This window comes from Herpailurus yagouaroundi, unplaced genomic scaffold (genome assembly GCF_014898765.1).
Source record: "Herpailurus yagouaroundi ecotype Mexico unplaced genomic scaffold, PumYag 162, whole genome shotgun sequence".
NCBI lineage: Eukaryota > Metazoa > Chordata > Mammalia > Carnivora > Felidae > Herpailurus > Herpailurus yagouaroundi.
This window is the reverse complement of record NW_024412403.1, coordinates 67,925,591-67,944,415: the sequence shown is the minus strand read 5'-3', so window position 1 is coordinate 67,944,415 and position 18,825 is coordinate 67,925,591. Positions and strand designations below refer to the sequence as shown.

The 18,825-nt window shown below is 34.5% G+C and overlaps 1 protein-coding gene and 1 pseudogene across 1 annotated transcript in view; both read left to right on the top strand.

Moving 5' to 3' along the window:
- The window catches only part of POLQ (DNA polymerase theta), a 94,063-nt gene that overhangs the window by 24,687 nt on the left and 50,551 nt on the right, over window positions 1–18,825 (top strand). Inside the window, exons 10-11 of the mRNA XM_040485034.1 lie at window positions 800–1,043; window positions 13,988–17,097. Of these exons, the coding sequence (XP_040340968.1) occupies window positions 800–1,043; window positions 13,988–17,097 (3,354 nt within the window). The remainder of the gene's footprint in view (window positions 1–799; window positions 1,044–13,987; window positions 17,098–18,825) is intronic.
- On the top strand, window positions 17,112–17,823 carry LOC121036303 (ATP synthase F(0) complex subunit C1, mitochondrial-like; annotated as a pseudogene).

Sequence of the window (18,825 nt, the reverse complement as noted above, 5' to 3'; positions counted from 1 at the left end):
TTTATCTCATGAGGTAATAGCTATTAAGTTGGGCAACCTTTCCTTCAAGAAAATATCAATAGGAGCTTCACTTTTTGTACTCCTCTCAGCACTTGAATATTTAAATCATCTCTCTTATTTTCTTATTTTGCTCTAGATGAAAGAGTACCTCACCTGTTTTAAAGAGTTCTCTCTTCCTTAAAAAAAGAAAGGAAGGAAGAGAGAATGAGAGGAATGAACTAGAGTGAGGGCTTTTTGTGTATTTTGTGTTAACATGCTCTGCCTCAGTTTTTTCAAATATCAAGTTCATGATTAAGAATAAATGGGATGACAATGTGTTTACCCCTTTTATTGACCAATTAGCTAGGCCCTGAACATGTGTCTACTCGCCTGTTAACATACACTTTGTGCCTTTGTGCCTCTTAAAGTTTACGATTCTGCTGGTAAAACAAAACAAAACAAAACAAAACAAAACAAAACAAAACAAAACAAAAGATACAGCAAGACAAAAGTGTCTAAAGAAATAGAGAATTATTTATAAAGAATTTTTAAAAGAATTTTTGAACGTGTTTTTAATGTTTATTTTTGAGAGAGAGAGAGAGAGAGAGAGACAGAGTGTGAATGGGGGAGGGGCAAAGAGAGAAGGAGACAGAATCCAAAGCAGGATCCAGGCTCCAGGCTGTCAGCACAGAGCCCCATGTGGGTCTAGAACCCACAAACTGAGAGATTGTGACCGGAGTGAAGTCAGGCGCTCAACCAACTGAGCCATCCAGGAAGCCCAAGAATTTTTAATTTCATAAATATTCTATGATTATTGTAGGGATGATTACAGTATTTTCCAACCGCCTCGGCTGGCACAACATGGAACTACTACTTTCCCAATTTCAGAAGCGTCTTACATTTGGCATCCAGAGGGAGCTGTGTGACCTGGTCCGGGTGTCTTTACTTAATGCACAGCGAGCCAGGTTCTTCTATGCTTCTGGCTATCTTACTGTGGCAGATCTTGCCAGAGCAAATATTGTGGAAGTGGAGACTGTTCTGAAAAATGCTGTGCCCTTTAAAAGGTAAGAGAGTCCTCCTGACCAGTAGTTATTAAATGAAAAATTATGTCTATTTGTAAATAATAGAAAATGTACTAAAATATTTTTTCTTTGATAGTATCATGACATACATGGGGTCACTGGAAGAAAATGAGACTGCTTTTTTCCCCCTTTAGAATTACTATCGTGTGTGTGTGTGTGTGTGTGTGTGTGTGTGTGTGTGTGCCTCTGTGTATGTATATATTTTTAAATTGAAGTATAGGTGACACACAGTAGTACATTAGTTTCAGGTATACACAGTGATTTGAAAGGTCCATATGTTATGCCCTGCTCACCACAAGTGTAACTACTATCTTTTGCCATAAAATGCTATTAAATAACATTGATTATATTCCCCATGCTGTACATTTTATGCCTGTGACTTAATCATTCCATAATTGAAAGTCTTTATCTCTTACTCCCCTTCAACCATTTTGCCTATCCCCCTACCTCTCCCCTCCAGCAACAATCAGTTTGTTCTTTGTATTTATGGGTCTATTTTTTCTTTTTTGTTTTTTCAGAGTCCACATCTAAGTGAAATCATATGATATTTGTCTTTCTTAGTCTGACTGATTTCATTTGGCATAATATCCTCTGGGTCTATCCATGTTGTCAAAAATAGCAAGATCTCAATCATTTTTACGGATGAGTAATATTCTATCACATATTTATGATACATGATATGTGATATATATATATATATATATATATAGATATATATATATATATAACATCTATATTCCTTCATCTATCCATGGACACTTGGGTTGTTCCTATACCCTGACTACTGTAAATAATGCCGCAATGAACATAGAGGTGCATATATCTTTTCCAATTAGCGTTTTCATTTTCTTTGGGTCAATATTCAGTAATAGAGTTACTGAATCGTATGGTATTTTCATTTTAATTTTTTGAAAAACCTCCATGCTGTTTTCCACAGTGGTTGCACCCACTGTGCACAAGTGTTCCTGCTTCTCCACATCCTCACCAACACTTGTTATTTCTTGTCTTTGAGTCCAGGTGACCTGACAGGTGTAACTGATATCTCATGGTTTTGATTTGATTTCCCTGATGATTGGTGATGTTGAATAACTTGGTGTGTCGGTTTGCCATCTATATATTTTCTTTGGAAATGTGTCTATTCAGGTCCTCTGCCCATTTTTAATTGGACTTAATGCCCATTTAATTGTTTGTTTGTTTGTTTTTGGTGTTGAGTCATATAAGTTCTTTACATATTTTTGCTATTAATCTGTTATTGGATATATCATCTGCAAATATCTTCCCCCATTCAATAGGTTACCTTTTCGTTTTGTTGATTGTTTCATTCACTGTGCAAAAGCTTTTTATTTTGGTGAAATCCCAATAGTTTATTTTGCTTTTGTTCCTATTCCAAGAGGAGACATATCCAGAAAAATGTTGCTAAAGCTTATGTCAAAGAAATTACTGCCTGCATTTTCTTCTAGGAGTTTTATGGTTTCAGGTCTCACATTTAGGTCTTTAATCCATTTTGAATTTATTTTTGTATGGTATAAGAAGTGATACCCTTTCATTCTTTTGCACATAGATGTTCAGTTTACCCAGCGTCATTTACTGAAGAGACTTTCCCATTGCATATTCTTGCCTCCTTGTCATAGATTAATTGTCCATTAAGCATGGGTTTATTTCTGGACTCTGTGTTCTGTTTCACTGATCTACTACATATTTTTGTGCCAGTTCCATACTATTTTGATTATTACAGCTTTGTAGTTTATCTTGAAATCTAGGATTGTGATACCTCCAGCTTTGTTCTTTCTCAAGATTGCTTCGGCTTTTAGGTCTTTTGTGGTTCCATACAAATTGTAGTATTATTTATTCTAGTTTTGAGAAAAATGCTGTTGGTATTTTGATAGGATTGCATTGAATCTGTAGATAGCTTGGGTAGTATGGACATTTTCAACAATGTTAATTCTTCTAGTCTATGAGCATGGTAATATTCCATTTCTTTTTTCTATCTTCAGTTTCTTTCATTAATGTTTTATAGTTTTCAGAGTACAAGATTTTTGGTGTAACTGTAAATGGTTTTGTTTTCTTAATTTCTATTTTTCCTACTTTGCTATTAGTGTATAAAAATGCAACAGATTTCTGTGTATTAACTTTTTATGCTACAACTTTACTGAATTTATTTATGTTAATAGAATTTTGATGGATCTTTAGGGTTTTCTACGTATAGTATCATATCATCTACAAATAGTGATGGTTTTACTTCTTCTTAAACAGTTTAGATGTCTTGTATTTCTTTTTTGGTCTGATTGCTCTGGCTATGCTTTCCAGTACTATGCTGAATAAACGTGGGGAAGGTGGATGTTCTTGTCTTGTTCCTGATCTTAGGGGAAAAGCTCTCAATTTTTCACCATTGAGTATAATGTTAACTGTGGGTTTTTCACGTATGGCCTTTATTATACTTAGGTATGTTCTCTCTAAACCCACTTTGTTGAGTGTTTTAATTATGAACTCAAGTTGAATTTTGTCAAATGCTTCTTCTGCATCTATTGAGATGATCATATGATATTTAACCTTTGTTTTGATTTGTGAACGTTGAATTATCCTTGCATCCCCAGAGTAAATCCCATTTAGTCGTGGTGGATAATCTGTTTAATATACTGTTGAATGTGATTTGTTAATATTTTGTTGAGGATTTTTGCATCTATGTTTATCAGGGGCATTGGCCTGTAATTTTCTTTTTTTATAGTGTTTTTGGTTTTGGTATCAGGGTAATACTGGCTTTGTAGAATACATTTATAATGTTTTTGGAAGTTTTCCTTTCTCTTCTATTTTTTGGAATAGTTTGAGGAGAATAGATATTAACTTGTCTTTAAAAATTTGGTAGAATTTACCTGTGGAGCCATTTGGTCAGGGACTTTTGTTTTTTGAGAGTTTTTTGGTTACTCATTCAGTTTCATTACTAGTGTCTTGTCTGTTCAGCTGCTGTTTCTTCCTGATTCAGTTTTGGAAGATTATATGTTTCTAGGAATTTATCCATTTATTCTAATTTATTGACATAATTTTTTGTAATGTTCTCGTATAAGTCTTTGTATTTCTGTGGTGTTGGCTATTAATTTTCCTCTTTCATTTCTGATTTTATTGATTTGTGTCCTCTTCTTTTTTTCTTGATGAGTCTAGCTAAAGGTTTATTAATTTTATCTTTTCAAAGAACAAGCTCTTGGTTTCCTTGATCTTTTCTATTTTTTTAAATCTCTATTTCATTTATTTCCACTGTGATCTTAATTTCCTTCCTTTTATGGACCTTGGCTTCATTCTCTTTTTCAATTTCCTTTACATATAAGGTTAGATTGTTTATTTGAGAATTTTCTTGTTTCTTGAGGTAGGCCTGTATCTGTATGAATTTCTCTCAGAATTGTTTTCACTGAATCCCAAAGATTTTGGACTGTTGTCTTTTCATTTTCATTTGTCTTCCTGTATCTTTTGATTTTCTCTTTGATCTCTTCATTGACCCATTGGGTGTTTAGTAGCATGGTATTTAGTAGCATGCTGTTTAGCCTACACGTGTTTTTCTTTTTACCAGTTTTTTTCTTGTGATTGATAGTTCTATACTATTGTGGTTAGAAAAGATACTTGATATGATTTCAATTTTCTTAAATTTCCTGGAACTTGTTTTATGGTCTAATGTGTGATCTGTTCTGGAGGATGTCTTATGTACACTTGAATTGAAGGTATATTCCGTTGTTTTTGGATGGAATGTTGTGCATGGATATTTTAAGTACATCTGGTCTAATGTCTCATTCAAAGCCACTGTTTCCTTTGTTTTCTGTCTGGATGATCTATCCATTGATGTAAATGGGATGTTATAGACCTCTACTATTACTGTATTACTGTCAATTTCTCCATTTAGGTCTGTTAATATTTCCTTTATGTATTTAGGCGCTCTAATGTTGGGTGCATAGAGATTTACAAATGTTATATCTTCTTGTTGGATTAACCCCATTATCATTATATAATGCCCTTTGTCTCTTATTACAACCTTTGTTTAAAGTCTGTTTGGTCTGATATAAGTATTGCTACCTTGGCTTTTTTTTATTTTGCTTTTATTTGCATGGAATATCTTTTCCTATTCTTTCATTCTTAATTTCTGTGTGTCTTTAGGTCTGACATGAGTCTTTTGTAGGCAGCATACAAATGGGTCTTGTTTTTTAATCTATTCCACCACGCTATGTCTTGATGGGAGCATTAGACCTACTTTTACATTTAAAGTAATTATTGATAGGTATGTACTTATTGCCCTTTTGTTAATTGTTTTCTGGTTGTTTTGTAGTTCTCAGTTTTTTTCTTCTTCTTTTGCTCTCTTTCCTTTGATGACCTTCTGTTGTATTAGTTGATTGTCTTTATTTTTTGTATACCCATTATAGATTTTGGTTTTGTCTTTACCATGAGGTTTATATATAACATGTTAATTATATAGCAGTCTATATTAAGTCAGTTACTTAAATTTGAACACATTCTAAAAATTTTTTTCACCTCCGTTTTAGGTATGTATTCTCATATTTTACATCTGGCCATGGAGCGTATTTTTGGTTGTAGGTTTTCTTCCTTTCAGCTCTTTGAATATATCATGCCACTCTCTTTTGGCTCACAACTTTTCTGCTGAAAAATCTGCCCATAGTCATAAGTGGTTTCCCTTCTATGTAACTTTTTGTTTCTCTCTTGCTCCTTTTGAAATTTTCTCTTTATCTTTAACCTTTGACATTTTAATTATGTATCATGGTGTGGAACTCCTTGAGTTCATCTTGTTTGGAACTCTCTGTCCTTCCTGAACCTAGATGTTTGTTTTCTTCCCCCAGGTTAAGGAAATTTTCAGCTGTTATTTCTTCAAATGAATTTTCTGCCTCCTACTTTCTCTATTCTCTTCTGAGACCCCTATAATGTGAATATTTGTTCTCTTGATGTCATCCCAGAGATTGCTTAACCTATCCTTAACCTATTCTCATTAAAAACATTTTTTTTTCTATTTGCTGTTCAGCTTGAGGGCTTTTTATTACCTTGTCTTCTAGATTGCTAATCATCTCTTCTCATCCCCTATTGTTGATTCCTTCTAGTGTATTTTTCATATCAGTTACTGTATTCTTCAGCTTTGATTCTTTCTTATATTTTCTAACTCTTTGTTGAAGTTTTCACTGAGTTCTTCCACCCTTGTCTCCAGTCCAGTGAAGATCTTTAAGATCATTATTTCAAACTGCTTAACAAGCATATTGTTTCTCTAGGTTTCATTTGGTCCTTTTCCTAAGGTTTTGTCTTGTTCTTGTGTTTGGAGCATATTCCTCTGTCTTCCCATCTTGCTTGACTTTCTGTGTTTGTTTCTTTGAATTGAGTATAATAGATACTTCTAAACTTAAAAGAAAGGTATTATGTATGTCATTTCCTGTGTATTCTGTGTATACTGGATAACTTTGGCTGGCTGGAACTGTGGCTGGCATGGGCACGGAGTCCCAGGTACTCCATGTTTGGGCTGCCCTGGTAGGATGGCTTGAACTAAAGTGGGCTTGGGCCAGGTGGTCCCAGAGCTCTCCATAGAGAGGGTGCTCTGGCAGGAGAGCTATAGCTGAAGTTGGTGCAGGTTGGAGCATTCCCTGGGCTCTCCATGAGAGGATCCCTGGCAGGATAGCTGAAGCTGAAGTGAGCATGGGCCAGGGCTGTCTAGGGACTCCCCACCCACAGGGTGCCTTGGGAGGACAGCTAAAGCTACAAGTTGGGGTGTTCTGGGGACACTTAACACAAGGGATGCACTGTCGGGGTGGCTGGAACTAAGGTGGATGTGGGCCAGGGAGTCCTGGAGTGTGTTAGTAAACTGTGTGGAGCCAAAGTAGTGTGGGCCTGGGTCTGGGGTGCTTTACGCCTGTGCCACCTTGCTGTAATGGCTGGAGTTACAGTGAGTACTGCTCAGGGGTGTTCTGGTGGGCACCACACTGGTGCTACTTTGGTGGGATGGCTGGGGCTGGTGTGGGCTAGGGGTCTGGAACTTACTGAAGTGGTAGGCCAGCTAGGGAACCTGAACCCTGCTTCTCTCTGGGCTATCAAGGTGGAGAGGGAGCATAAACTGTGGCACTTGCAGCCCCTCCTGACATGGAAAGGGTTCCGGCAGCTCCCCCACCATTTGGCAAAGTTCTAGGTCTAGTTTCTCTTTACATTCTAGTTGCTATTTGTACTTATGTATTATGCTAAGGCTACTATTTCTGTGATTATACCTTTTCTGAATGCCCAGAACTTTATTGATCAATATTACTAACATCAGTATTAGGACAGATCTACGTCACATACCTCCTCATGTGACACAGTGAGAAAGACACAGCATTACTCCTGGAGTATTCTTATCAAAAATGTCTAACATAAATTTAATTGTAAGGAAACATCAGACAAACCTAAATTGGGAGGCATTATACAAAATAATTGTCTAATACTCTTCAAAAATATCAAGGTCATGAAAAACAATAACTGAGGAACTCTTTCTAATTAAAGGAAATAAAGAGACATGACAACTAGATGTACCACCTTATTCTAGATTAGATTAGAACAAGGATGTAAGTGGAACAATTGATGAAATTTGAATAAGGTGTATAGATAAGAGATAGCATTGTATTAATGTTAATTTTCTGAATGGAAACTGGTATATCTGACACCTGGCCACCCTTTCCTTTTAGTACTTGGTACATGAGAGCCAGAAAACCCATTTTGATTGTCTCAGTTTGCCATTAACAAAAATTCACAATAAATTACCTATCCATATGTATTTTCCATTGTTGGTAATGTTTCTTCAGAGTAAATTCTTGGATGTGGGATTTCAAAAGGTAAGTGCTTATGTAGGTTTATTAGTTCCAGATTACCCTGCAGAAGGGTTGTACCAGGTTACATTCTCACTGGCCTATTACGCCACAGCCTTGCAAACAGAATCCATTGTTAGAGTTTTCATTTCACCAGTCTGATAGATAGGAAATAGTATCTCAGTATGGTTTTAATGTGTATTTCTCCAATTGTGAATGATGGTGGATACTTTTCATATGTTTCAGGATCATATTTTTGTATCCTTGTGAATTATCTGGTTATGTCTTTTCTTGTTTCTACTGAGTTTGGTCTTTTCCCTCTCCTTTTTATTTTATTTTATTTTTTTAAATGTTTATATACTTTAATAGAGAGAGAAAGAACAAGGGAGTGGCAGAGAGAGAATCCCAAGCAGACTGCATGCTGTCAGTGCAGAGGGCTCTATCACAGGGACCCTGAGATCATGACCTGAGCCTAAATCAAGAGTCAGATGCTTAATCTACTGGGCCACCCAGGTGCCCTTCTTTCTCCTTTTAAAAGAATCTTTTCTTCTTAAATTGATTAGAGTTCTTAGCTGTTTATTTTATATGTATGTTGCAAATATTTTCTCAAAATTTATAAATTGTCTTTTGACTTTTACTACATTGTTTTTGCCATGCAGAATTTTAACTTTTCTATTGATTTTTTTGTCAATTTTTTTTTTTTTTTTGCTTTGGAATTGTCATAGTTAGAAAACTTTTGTCTACTGAAATTAAAAAGGAATTCATTCATTTCTTCTCCTAGTATTTGTAGATTTGCATCTAGATTCCTGATGTATTTAGAATTTAATTTTGTGTATAGTATAAAGTCTGGATCAAATTTTGTCTTTTATCCAATGGCTCCCATTTATAAAAATGTTTATTTTTGACTTAGTGATTTGAGATGCCATCTTTGTCATATACCAAATATCCATAAATAATTAGGTCTATTTCTGTAGTTTCTATTTTATATACTATTCTTTTTGTCAATTCATGAGCCAGTAAATACTTTTAATTATAAATTATAAATTATTAATCTCTGGAAGGACACTTCCTCTCATAGTTTTCCAGTATTTTTTTTTTTTTTTTTGGCTATTCTTGCATATTTGCCCATATGAAAGTAAAAGTGCTTGTTGATATTTTATAGGAATTGTATTGAAATTTAACTTAGAATTGATATCTTTATATTTTGTGTCAACCTATCCAAGGATAGGTAACATCTTTGAATTTGATCTAGTATTTGTGATTTTTAAGAGTTTTCAAAAGATTTCCTCATATAGGTTTTCAAAATTTTTAAGTTTTGCTCACACAGGTTTTATACATTTCTTGTTAAAGTTATTCCTACTTAATATTTATTGTTATTTTAATTGGTTGCTCTCTTTTATTATGTCTTCTACATAGTTATTATTAGAGTATATGAAGGCTGCTTTGTATAATTTTTTATCCTATTTTCTAAATTCTTTTATTGTTTGAATTACTTTTATCATTGATTCTCTAGAATTTTCCAGGTATGTTGGCACATCATCTACAAATAGTTATTTTACTTCTGTAAGAATTTGTATGCTTTTAATTGATTTCTCTTATCTAATTGTATTAGCTGATATCTCTAGTATGTAGTAGTAATAGTAGTAAGGATAGTAGTAATAGATATTGGGCATTTTTGCTTTGTTTGTGATCTTAGGGGAAATGCCTCTAGTGTTGCTTCAATAGGATACTGGTTTCAGAACTATGGTGTGTGTGTATGTGTGTGTGTGTGTGTGTGTGTGTGTGTGTGTGTGTGTGTGTGTATTTATGTAAGAAATACATAATTATTGAATATTTTTGTCATGATTGGGTATTGAATTTTGTCACAGCATTTTCCAGTATTCCTGAAGATTATCATAGTTTTTTTTTCCTCCTCCTTCATCTATTAGCATGGTACATTATATTAATAGGTTTCCTAATATTGAATCAATCTTATGGAATAAATTTAATTTGGTCATCTTATTTTATTATATGATGTTGGATTCTATTTGCTAATATTTGATATAGTATACTTTTGCATTGTTATTTACAAATAATATTGGCCTATTGTTTTCTTGCATTGTGTGGTTTTTTGCATTATTTTTATTCAAGTTTTCTATCAGTTTTGGTATCAGACTTGCCTCATGAAAAAGAATTATGAAGCATTTTTTGTTTTCATTGCTTTGCAATAATTTAGGGAGGCTTGGGACTGCTAGAAGTTTTTATATGATTATTGTATGAAACCATGTTGAATGGTGCCTTTCAATGGGTTAGTTTCCTGATCACTTTGTCTACTTTATTTTTTCAGAAATTAGTCTCTCTAAGCTTTCTATCTTGAATGGGGTCAATTTTGGTAATCTGTATTTCCTTAGAAAATTATTTGTTGCATCTGGATTTTCAAATACATTTTTATAGAGATTTGTGAATTAGTTTCTTAGGAATTTTAAGTATTCCTTCTATTTCAATGGTTATTCCTTCCTTGTCATTTGCTATTTTATAAATTTTACTTTATCTCTATTTTTTATTGATTAGGTTAGCTAGTGGTTTATCTATTTTTTAAATTGGTTAAAAATCAGTTAGATCTAGACCTAGGCCTAGGTCTATGGCTTTTTTTTTAAAGTAATGTACCTTATTAATCTCTTCTTTTAATTTTACATTTCCTTCTTCCTGCTTTCTTTTGTTTTCTTTTGTACTTTTTCTGATTTTGTTGTTGAACTAGGAATTTGTTGACTTTTATATTTTTTTTTTAATTTTTTTTTCAACGTTTATTTATTTTTGGGACAGAGAGAGACAGAGCATGAACGGGGGAGGGGCAGAGAGAGAGGGAGACACAGAATCGGAAACAGGCTCCAGGCTCCGAGCCATCAGCCCAGAGCCTGACGCGGGGCTCGAACTCACGGACCGCGAGATCGTGACCTGGCTGAAGTCGGACGCTCAACCGACTGCGCCACCCAGGCGCCCCATATTGATAAATAAAATACTGTATTCTTAGTGTAGAACTATGAACTTAGTACTGTGAGTTTTCCTGTGGTTTTTATTTTAAATATAACCCATAGATTATGATATGTAGAGATTTTGTTTTTATTTGTTAGAAATGTAATTTGCATGGTTTCCTTCTTTTGCCCAGGTGGAAGTGCTTTCTGTTTTTTTTATTTTTTAAAATAATTTCTAGTCTTATTGCACATCAATCTAACATGTTATTTATAACACATATACTTCATGGAACTCACTGATGTTTTCTTGGTGTGCTAATATATGATCAATACAAACTAGATGTGTTCTGTATTACAAAGGTAAAGTGTTTGAAATATATTCATAAAAAGTTGCCCTCATTGCTTATGTTCATTAGGTCTTCTTTATTCTTATTTATTACCCTCCTCAACATTTGATCTGTGTTTTAATGAGAATGGTTTATTAAAGTCTACTAATTATTAGTACACTTCTTTCTGTGTCTCCTTGTATCTCTTATATTTGCTTCATAAAAATGGTTGCTTATTATTTGGTGTGTAAATACTCATAGTAAATATGACTGGTAATGTTATATTTACTATGATTGTTGTTTTTAGCATTAAATTTTACTCTTTTTGTTATATTTAATGCAAAATAGCCCTCACTGCTTTCTTCTTGCTCCATTTTTCTAGGATATTTTTTGCCCATCCCTTTAGTTTTAGTCTTTTAGAATCACTTGGTTTTAGGTATGATTTTTATGTACCACACTGAGTTGTAATTGTGTTTTACTTTCTGAACCAAATTGAAGTCTTTCTTTTAATAGATGATTTAATCCCATCACATTTATTGATATAACTAAAATGTTCCATTTCAATTCTTAAATTATTTTATAATTATGTGTATTGTGTATTTACTATGTTTCTTTGTCTACCTTTAAGAGTACTCTTTGGAGTTTTACTTTTAAATTTAGACAGGTGTGTATTTTGTTCTAGCACATACCTGTGTACTTTTTATTATCTGGCTTGTAAACATTTTTTTAAAGATTTTATTTTTCAGTAGTCTCTACACCCAACGTGGGGCTCAAACTCACAATTCCGAGATCAAGAGTCATATGCTCTTCCAACTGAGCCAGCCAGGCACCCCTGGTTTGTCAAGATTTTAATGGTATCCTGTAGCACCTACCTATTGCCTGACCAACAGTCACTGACATTGAGCTTACTTTAGTTTTCTTTTTCCCTCTCCTTTTCCCTCCATTTAAAAAGTGCATTAGTTCTGTTTGTCTCAATGCATAACATTTATACATTAATTTTCCACCCTTGTCCCTACCCTTGTAGGATTTAGAGATGAAAAATAATATAATCTACATTTTTATTTATTCATATTCTTACCATCAGTCTTAGTGCTGAAGTACTCTTAGTCCTCTCTTGGTTGGATTACACTTACCTGCTAATAGATTTCTTGAGGGCTAATATCGTATGGAATTCCCTAAGTTCTTGTATGTGTAAAACTGCTTTTCTATAACCTTAATAGTTAAAGCACATCTTGACTAGATATAGACTTTTGGCCCACCTTTTCTTTTATTAAGTTTAAGGAAAATGATTTCTTTGCTGTGCATGCTGTTTTTGAGAATTCTGATGGTAATATAATTCTTTTTTTTTCCTTCTAAATATGTAGACCTTGAGATTTTTATATCTTTGAAGTTGGATAGTTTTAATAGGCTAATTAATTAACTATTGCTGTGAAATAAATTACTTTAAGAGCTTAGTGACTTAGGGGCACCTGGCTGGCTTAGGAGATCATGTCACTCTTGATCTTGGGGTTGTGAGTTCAAGCCCCACATTGGGTGTAGAGAGTCCTTAAATAAAAACACTTGAAAAATATGTTTTAAAAGAAGAACTCTGTGGCTTAAAAGCAACAGAAATAATTATTAACTCAAAGTTTCTATGAGTCATAAACTTGGGAGCATCTTTGTTGGTGGTCTGGTTTGAGGTTGTAGTAAAGCTGTTGGCTGGGACTATAATTATCTGAAGGGTTGAGTTGCATCTGCTTTTAAGATGACACACACATACTGCCAAGCTGGTGCTCAATTCTCCATGTGACCTTCTCCATAGAGCTGTTGTTGTCCTTATGCCATGATGGTTGGCTTTCTCTAGACTAAGTGACATAAGAGAGCAAAATGGAAGCTGCAACATCTTTTAGGAGCTAGCCTTGGTATTTTAGTTGTTTTGGGTGAGTGGCTAACTTGGTCCCTCTTACACCAGTCTTGTTGGAAACAGAAGTCTCTTGACCATTATTTCTTTCATAGTGTTTATGCTTCATGCTGTATTTTTTCTTTTCATGGTACTTCAATTATGTATATGTTTGGCATTTTAGGGTGTAGAATCTATTATTTTACGCTGAAGAACATTGATATTTTATCAGTTAGTTAGCTTGGCTGAACTCAAACTCTAAACTTTGTCTTCCTATAGTGGACAGTAACTTAAATCTCTGTTCAGTTTAGACTTTTAACTGGCTGCTTAGAGTCATCCCATACTTGCATGGATTAGAGGTCAGCTAGATATTTGAACAGATTTATATGGAGAATTTTGGGTTTTCCTTCTCTGGATCTCATTTCTGGACTTTCTCCATTCATTTTATACCTCCTGTAATTATTCTGAGCTCTTTTTCAAATTCTGTCAATTAATAAACTCCAGGCTTTTATCCAAGTTTTTAGTTACCCTCTTTCAGTTGTTTCTCCTTTCTTTTGGTCACTCTCCCTTTCCTTCAACTATTTTGTCTAGAGTTAATATTACATAGGAGGATTTGTTTCAATGAAAGTTTTATGCCACTATTTTAAAAAAGTTTCTGCTTCATCTGTTTTAGTGAGGCCTTCCCTAATTTTGCTATCTGAAAATTGCAGAACCAGCCATCCCCTCCTGGTGCTTTGTTTTTGTCCACAACTCTTATCATCAGTTGATATGGAATGCATTCTAACATTTGTTTTCTGTTTTCTCCAACTAAAATGTAAGCTCTTAGAAAGCAGATGTATTTCTCTCTTGTTCAGTGCTATTTCTTCACTTCCTAGGACAGATCAGTTTAGTGGTTAATAAATATTTCTGTATGCATGAATGAATCAATGCATTAATTTATTTCTTTTTCTATATCCTTGTTTAGTGCCCGAAAGGCCGTGGATGAGGAAGAGGAAGCAGTTGAAGAACGTCGGAATATGCGAAATATTTGGGTGACTGGCAGAAAAGGTTTAACTGAAAGGGAAGCAGCAGCCCTTATAGTAGAAGAAGCCAAAAGGATTCTGCAGCAGGATTTAGCTGAAATGGGAGTGCAATGGAATCCATATTCCCTTTTAAATTCTAATACACACTCATTGACCAGCAGTGAGCCAGAAGTAAAGGAACAGAAACTTACACCCCAAACTAAGAGATCTTGTAAAAGATTAATATCAAAGAAAAAAAGTAACTCAGTGTTTAATGATTCTTTTGCTAAGCATTCACCAACTACAGTGCAAGATTTAGTTAAATGTGGAGAGAATAGAAATTCCTTTTATTACAAGTTACAGAATGGGAATCAAGAATCCCAAGTACATTCCATTTCCAGAGCAAGAAAACGGGCTTCTTTGAACAGAAGTAAAGAAAAGCTAGTAACCTCTCTGAATGAGGGGGAAAAAAGCACTAAGAATGTTGTTCAAACTCTCTTATTTGAGAAAACAAAAAAAGGATCTTTGAGTTTCAGTTCAGAAAAGATGAGTACTGCCTCTCGATCTTGGAAACGTGGTAAGCATCTAACACAATCCAGAGATAGTAGCCCTGTGAAAGACACTGGGATGTATAGAATTGATTTACAGGAACAAACTATGTCTAATCCTGTTTATTGTGAAGACTCAATTACCTTAGATGAGAAGAATATGGAATTTAGAAGTCCAGAGCCTTTTGCTAAAAATGTATCTTACTGTGCTGAGGGAAAATACAGCAAAGCATCATTCTCATCACAAACAGAACAAAGTTCAAAGAACAAAACAAAAACTAACAATATTCTTGTGGAACATTTTATCACAGAATCCCAGAGTAAAAAAGTGACTTGTCATCCCACTAGTACAGTTAGTGAAAATGGAAGAGCACTAGCTTTTGTTGAGTCAGAAAAAATAAACAAAGTACTGATGATACAAAGTGATTCAAAAACCCAGAATGTTTATGTAAAACACCATGACACCCATTCAATTAACCAGTGTGCAGAAAAACAATCTGATAAACAAACAAACACTTATACCAAACAGAAAAAAATATTAGAGAGACAAATGCCCTGTGAAACAGGCAGTAGTTATATGAATAAAGACTCAAATGGTATTATCAAGTGTGGAATTATGAAGTTTAATGGTGAGGAAAATAAATCAAATAATTTTCAGGTATCAGGAGATAATATAAACAGCACTGAGATACTCAGTAGAATATATCCCCCAACTGGAGCATTTGGTAAATCAGGAGGCCAGCATGAGGATTTTCTAAATCCCTCTAAAATACAAGAAAAAACGGAAGCTTATGCAGCAAACAAAACTAAAAATAATTGTGTTTCTGACTTAGGTTTAGTTCTTTGTGAATTTGAAGATAGTTTGTACCTGGATACTCAGTCAGAGAAAATTATACAACAGATGGCAACTGAAAATGCCAAACAAGAAGGAGCAAAGGATGCCAACCTGGCAACAGAGACAATGCCGAAGAGTTTAGACAAACAGAGCTCGGTGATCTCTTTTCAGAATGAGATTCATATTACTTTTCCTGGTGAACGACATTCTCCAGGAGTGACAAATATAGATCATTTGGAGGATAAGACTGTAGATACTGTGAAACAAAGCACCAGTTCACATGGAGTTGATGTCCTGACTCCAGAAAGCTCAATTTTTCATTCTCCAATACTCTTGAGGGAAAATGGCCCTTGTTTTAAAAGGAATGAACTTTCTGTCACTGACTCTCAATTAAATAGTTTTCTTCAAGGTTATCAAACACAAGAAGCTTTGAAACCAGTTATACTACCGCCTCCCACTGGTGTAGAAGTAGAATGTCTACCAGCTCCTGAAACAAGTTTGAATTTGAGTGATAGCTTACTATTTGACAGTTTCAGTGAAGATTACCTAGTAAAAGAACAACCACCTGATACACAAGCAAAAGAACCCCTTTCTTCTGAACTAATGTCAAACTGTTTCAGTCATTCTCTGTGTCTACAACCAGAGGGCCAACTTAGAAAATCAAATATGAATGAGAATCAAGATAATCAGCAACAGTTGACTTGTTTCAGTGAGGAGTCTCTTATATTTTCAGAGTTGGATTCTGCTCAGATGGTTGAAGCTTTGGACAATGTAGATATATTTCCTGTCCAAGAGAAACATAATACCACAGTGTCTCTTACAGCATTAGAACTAAGTGATCCAGGGACTGTCAATAATGATTATTCACAAAGAGAAATAATTGGAAGAGATAAAGATGAAAAGTCTAAAAAATCCAAATTAACTGAGATAGGGCAAAATAAATCGCTCATATGGTCAGGGGCATCGTTTGATTTAAGTCCAGGATTGCAAAGAATTTTAGATGAAGTGTCCAGTCCTCTAGAAAATGAAAAGCAAAAATTAGCCACTACAAACTTGTCTAGTTTAAAAGGGGAAAATATGGAGTTAAATGGCAAACAAGTGATTTCAAATTTGGAGCCAAATCAAGTTCCGGGAATTTCATTTTTCCCTAATGTTGAAATAAAGAGCAAGATTGGAGCACTGGAGAACGGTGCCCTTCATGGTGAAACCTCATCCCTCTTGCCTTGGAAAGACAGCTGTATAGTTGATGATAACGGACTCATTCCTCCTACACCCATCCCAGCATCTGCTTCTAAGCTAGTGGTTCCAAGTATTCTTGGAACATCTTCTGTAAAACTCCAGAAAATGCATAGTGTTTTACAGCTTGGTAAAAGTTACTCATTTGGCTCATCTTCAGATATTAAAAACCAAGATTTAAGTTCAGAGAGTAGAGAGGGTTTAAAAAAGGATAGACCTATTAGAGACACAAGTTTTTCACTGCAATTGTCACAGGATGGATCACAGTTAACTGCAGCCTCATGCAGCCCAGAAAGCTTGGCCATAATTGATGTAGCAAGTGACCAAATTCTCTTTCAAACATTCATTAAGGAGTGGCAGTGCAAAAAGAGATTTTCCATCTCACTGGCTTGTGAAAAGATCAGTAATTTGAGGTCTTCTAAAAATGCTGCTATTGGTGGTAGGTTTAAGCAAGGTAAGAATTTTTTCTTTAATTTTTCATATTTTCATGTTTATATGTAAAATAGTGAATTGGGATGAATGTACTAAATTTATTCCAATTTAATTAAAATTTCTTCTATATGGGTTTACCTGTAGAACAGCTTATTGTTCAGTGCAACTAGATTAATAATAGTTGCCATCTGGTATAAGTGATGGGCGACTCCAGGGTGTGAGAACTGAGCACTGAGAAAAAAGGTCAAGCTGGGATACTGAAATAATGCAGACCTCTAAGGCACTACTTATTACTGTGGCCCTGATCCGCTGTTATAGCTCTGGTCTAATCAGGCCTGTGTCTGCCTCTTTTCTTCAAAAGCCAGAAATCCCTAAACAGCCTTGCCACAGTAGCTCCCCACAGTAGGTGGTCCAAAGGGAGTTCTATAGCAGTCTTGTCTCTCAGGACATGGACATAGTAGCCAAGCTTATTGCTGCTGCAGCCATCCCAGTTGTTGTGGCTGGTACATGGGCCAGCAATGGGATAGTTTTTGGCAGCTTGATCATTGGGTATATCAGGAACCTGGCTCTCAAACAGCAGCATTTCTTCAGTTCTATTCTGGGTTTTGCCATGTGTCAGGCCATGGTGCTAATTGTTGCCTTTCTTATTCTTTTCACTTTACGAGGCTTCATGGAGGTCATCTACCTGTCTCTGCTGCTTCAACTCCAGCCCATATCTGGTGCTGGAGTGTGCTAAGCTTTACCATTAAACGCAAAGTTTCTTTTAAAAAATCATATAAATTTGTATATTTAATACATAATATAATATTTTATATAATATATAAATGTTAGAATATAAGTTTGTAAAAACGAATATATTTTGAATATGGATCACCATTTTTGGTATCTCATTTTTTATTAATCATCAGTGCTTATGAATTATTTTCTATTTAATTAATTAAAATAATTAACTTGTATTATATAATCTACTTAGATAATCACAAAAGTACATAGAAAATTGGCACTATATTTTTAACAATGTATGTTAACTATATTTTTCAATACTTACCTCAAGTAGACTTATAACCTTTACTGATATTCATGAATTCTATACCAAAATGTTGACCCCAAATCCTCACAGAGCCCTTCCACATTTCAAGAGAATTGAACCAAATAATGCCATGCATGTATATTCCTGTCTTACTTCATGACAGTAAGGATTCTGTATCTTGGGGAATAGCTGTAGTCAGCTTGACGACCTGCTGTAGAAATCAAAGATTTGATCAGATTTCTTAAATCTCTGTATTTATGAATGAATTTGTTCATAAAACTTTGAGTATTTGTCTGATCTTCAATTCATGGAACACATGTTTTTCTTTTTAATTTTTTTTATTTGAGTATAATTGACAATCAATGTTATATTAGTTTTAGGTGTACAACATAATGATATGAGAAGTTTATACATTATACTATGTTCACCATGAGTATAGCTACCATCTGTCCCCATACATTGCTATTACAATATCATTGACTATATATATTCTTTATGCTGTGCCTTTTATTCCCATGACTTATTCATTACATAACTAGAAGCCTGTATCTCCCATTCTCTTTAGCCATTTTGCCCAACCCCCCACCTCCCCTTCCTTCTAGTAACCATCAGTTTGTTCTCTGTATTTATAGGTCTGATTCTGCTTGTTTGTTTATTCATTTATGTGTTTTTGTTTTAGATTCTATTTATGAAATCATATGGTATTTGCCTTTCTCAGTC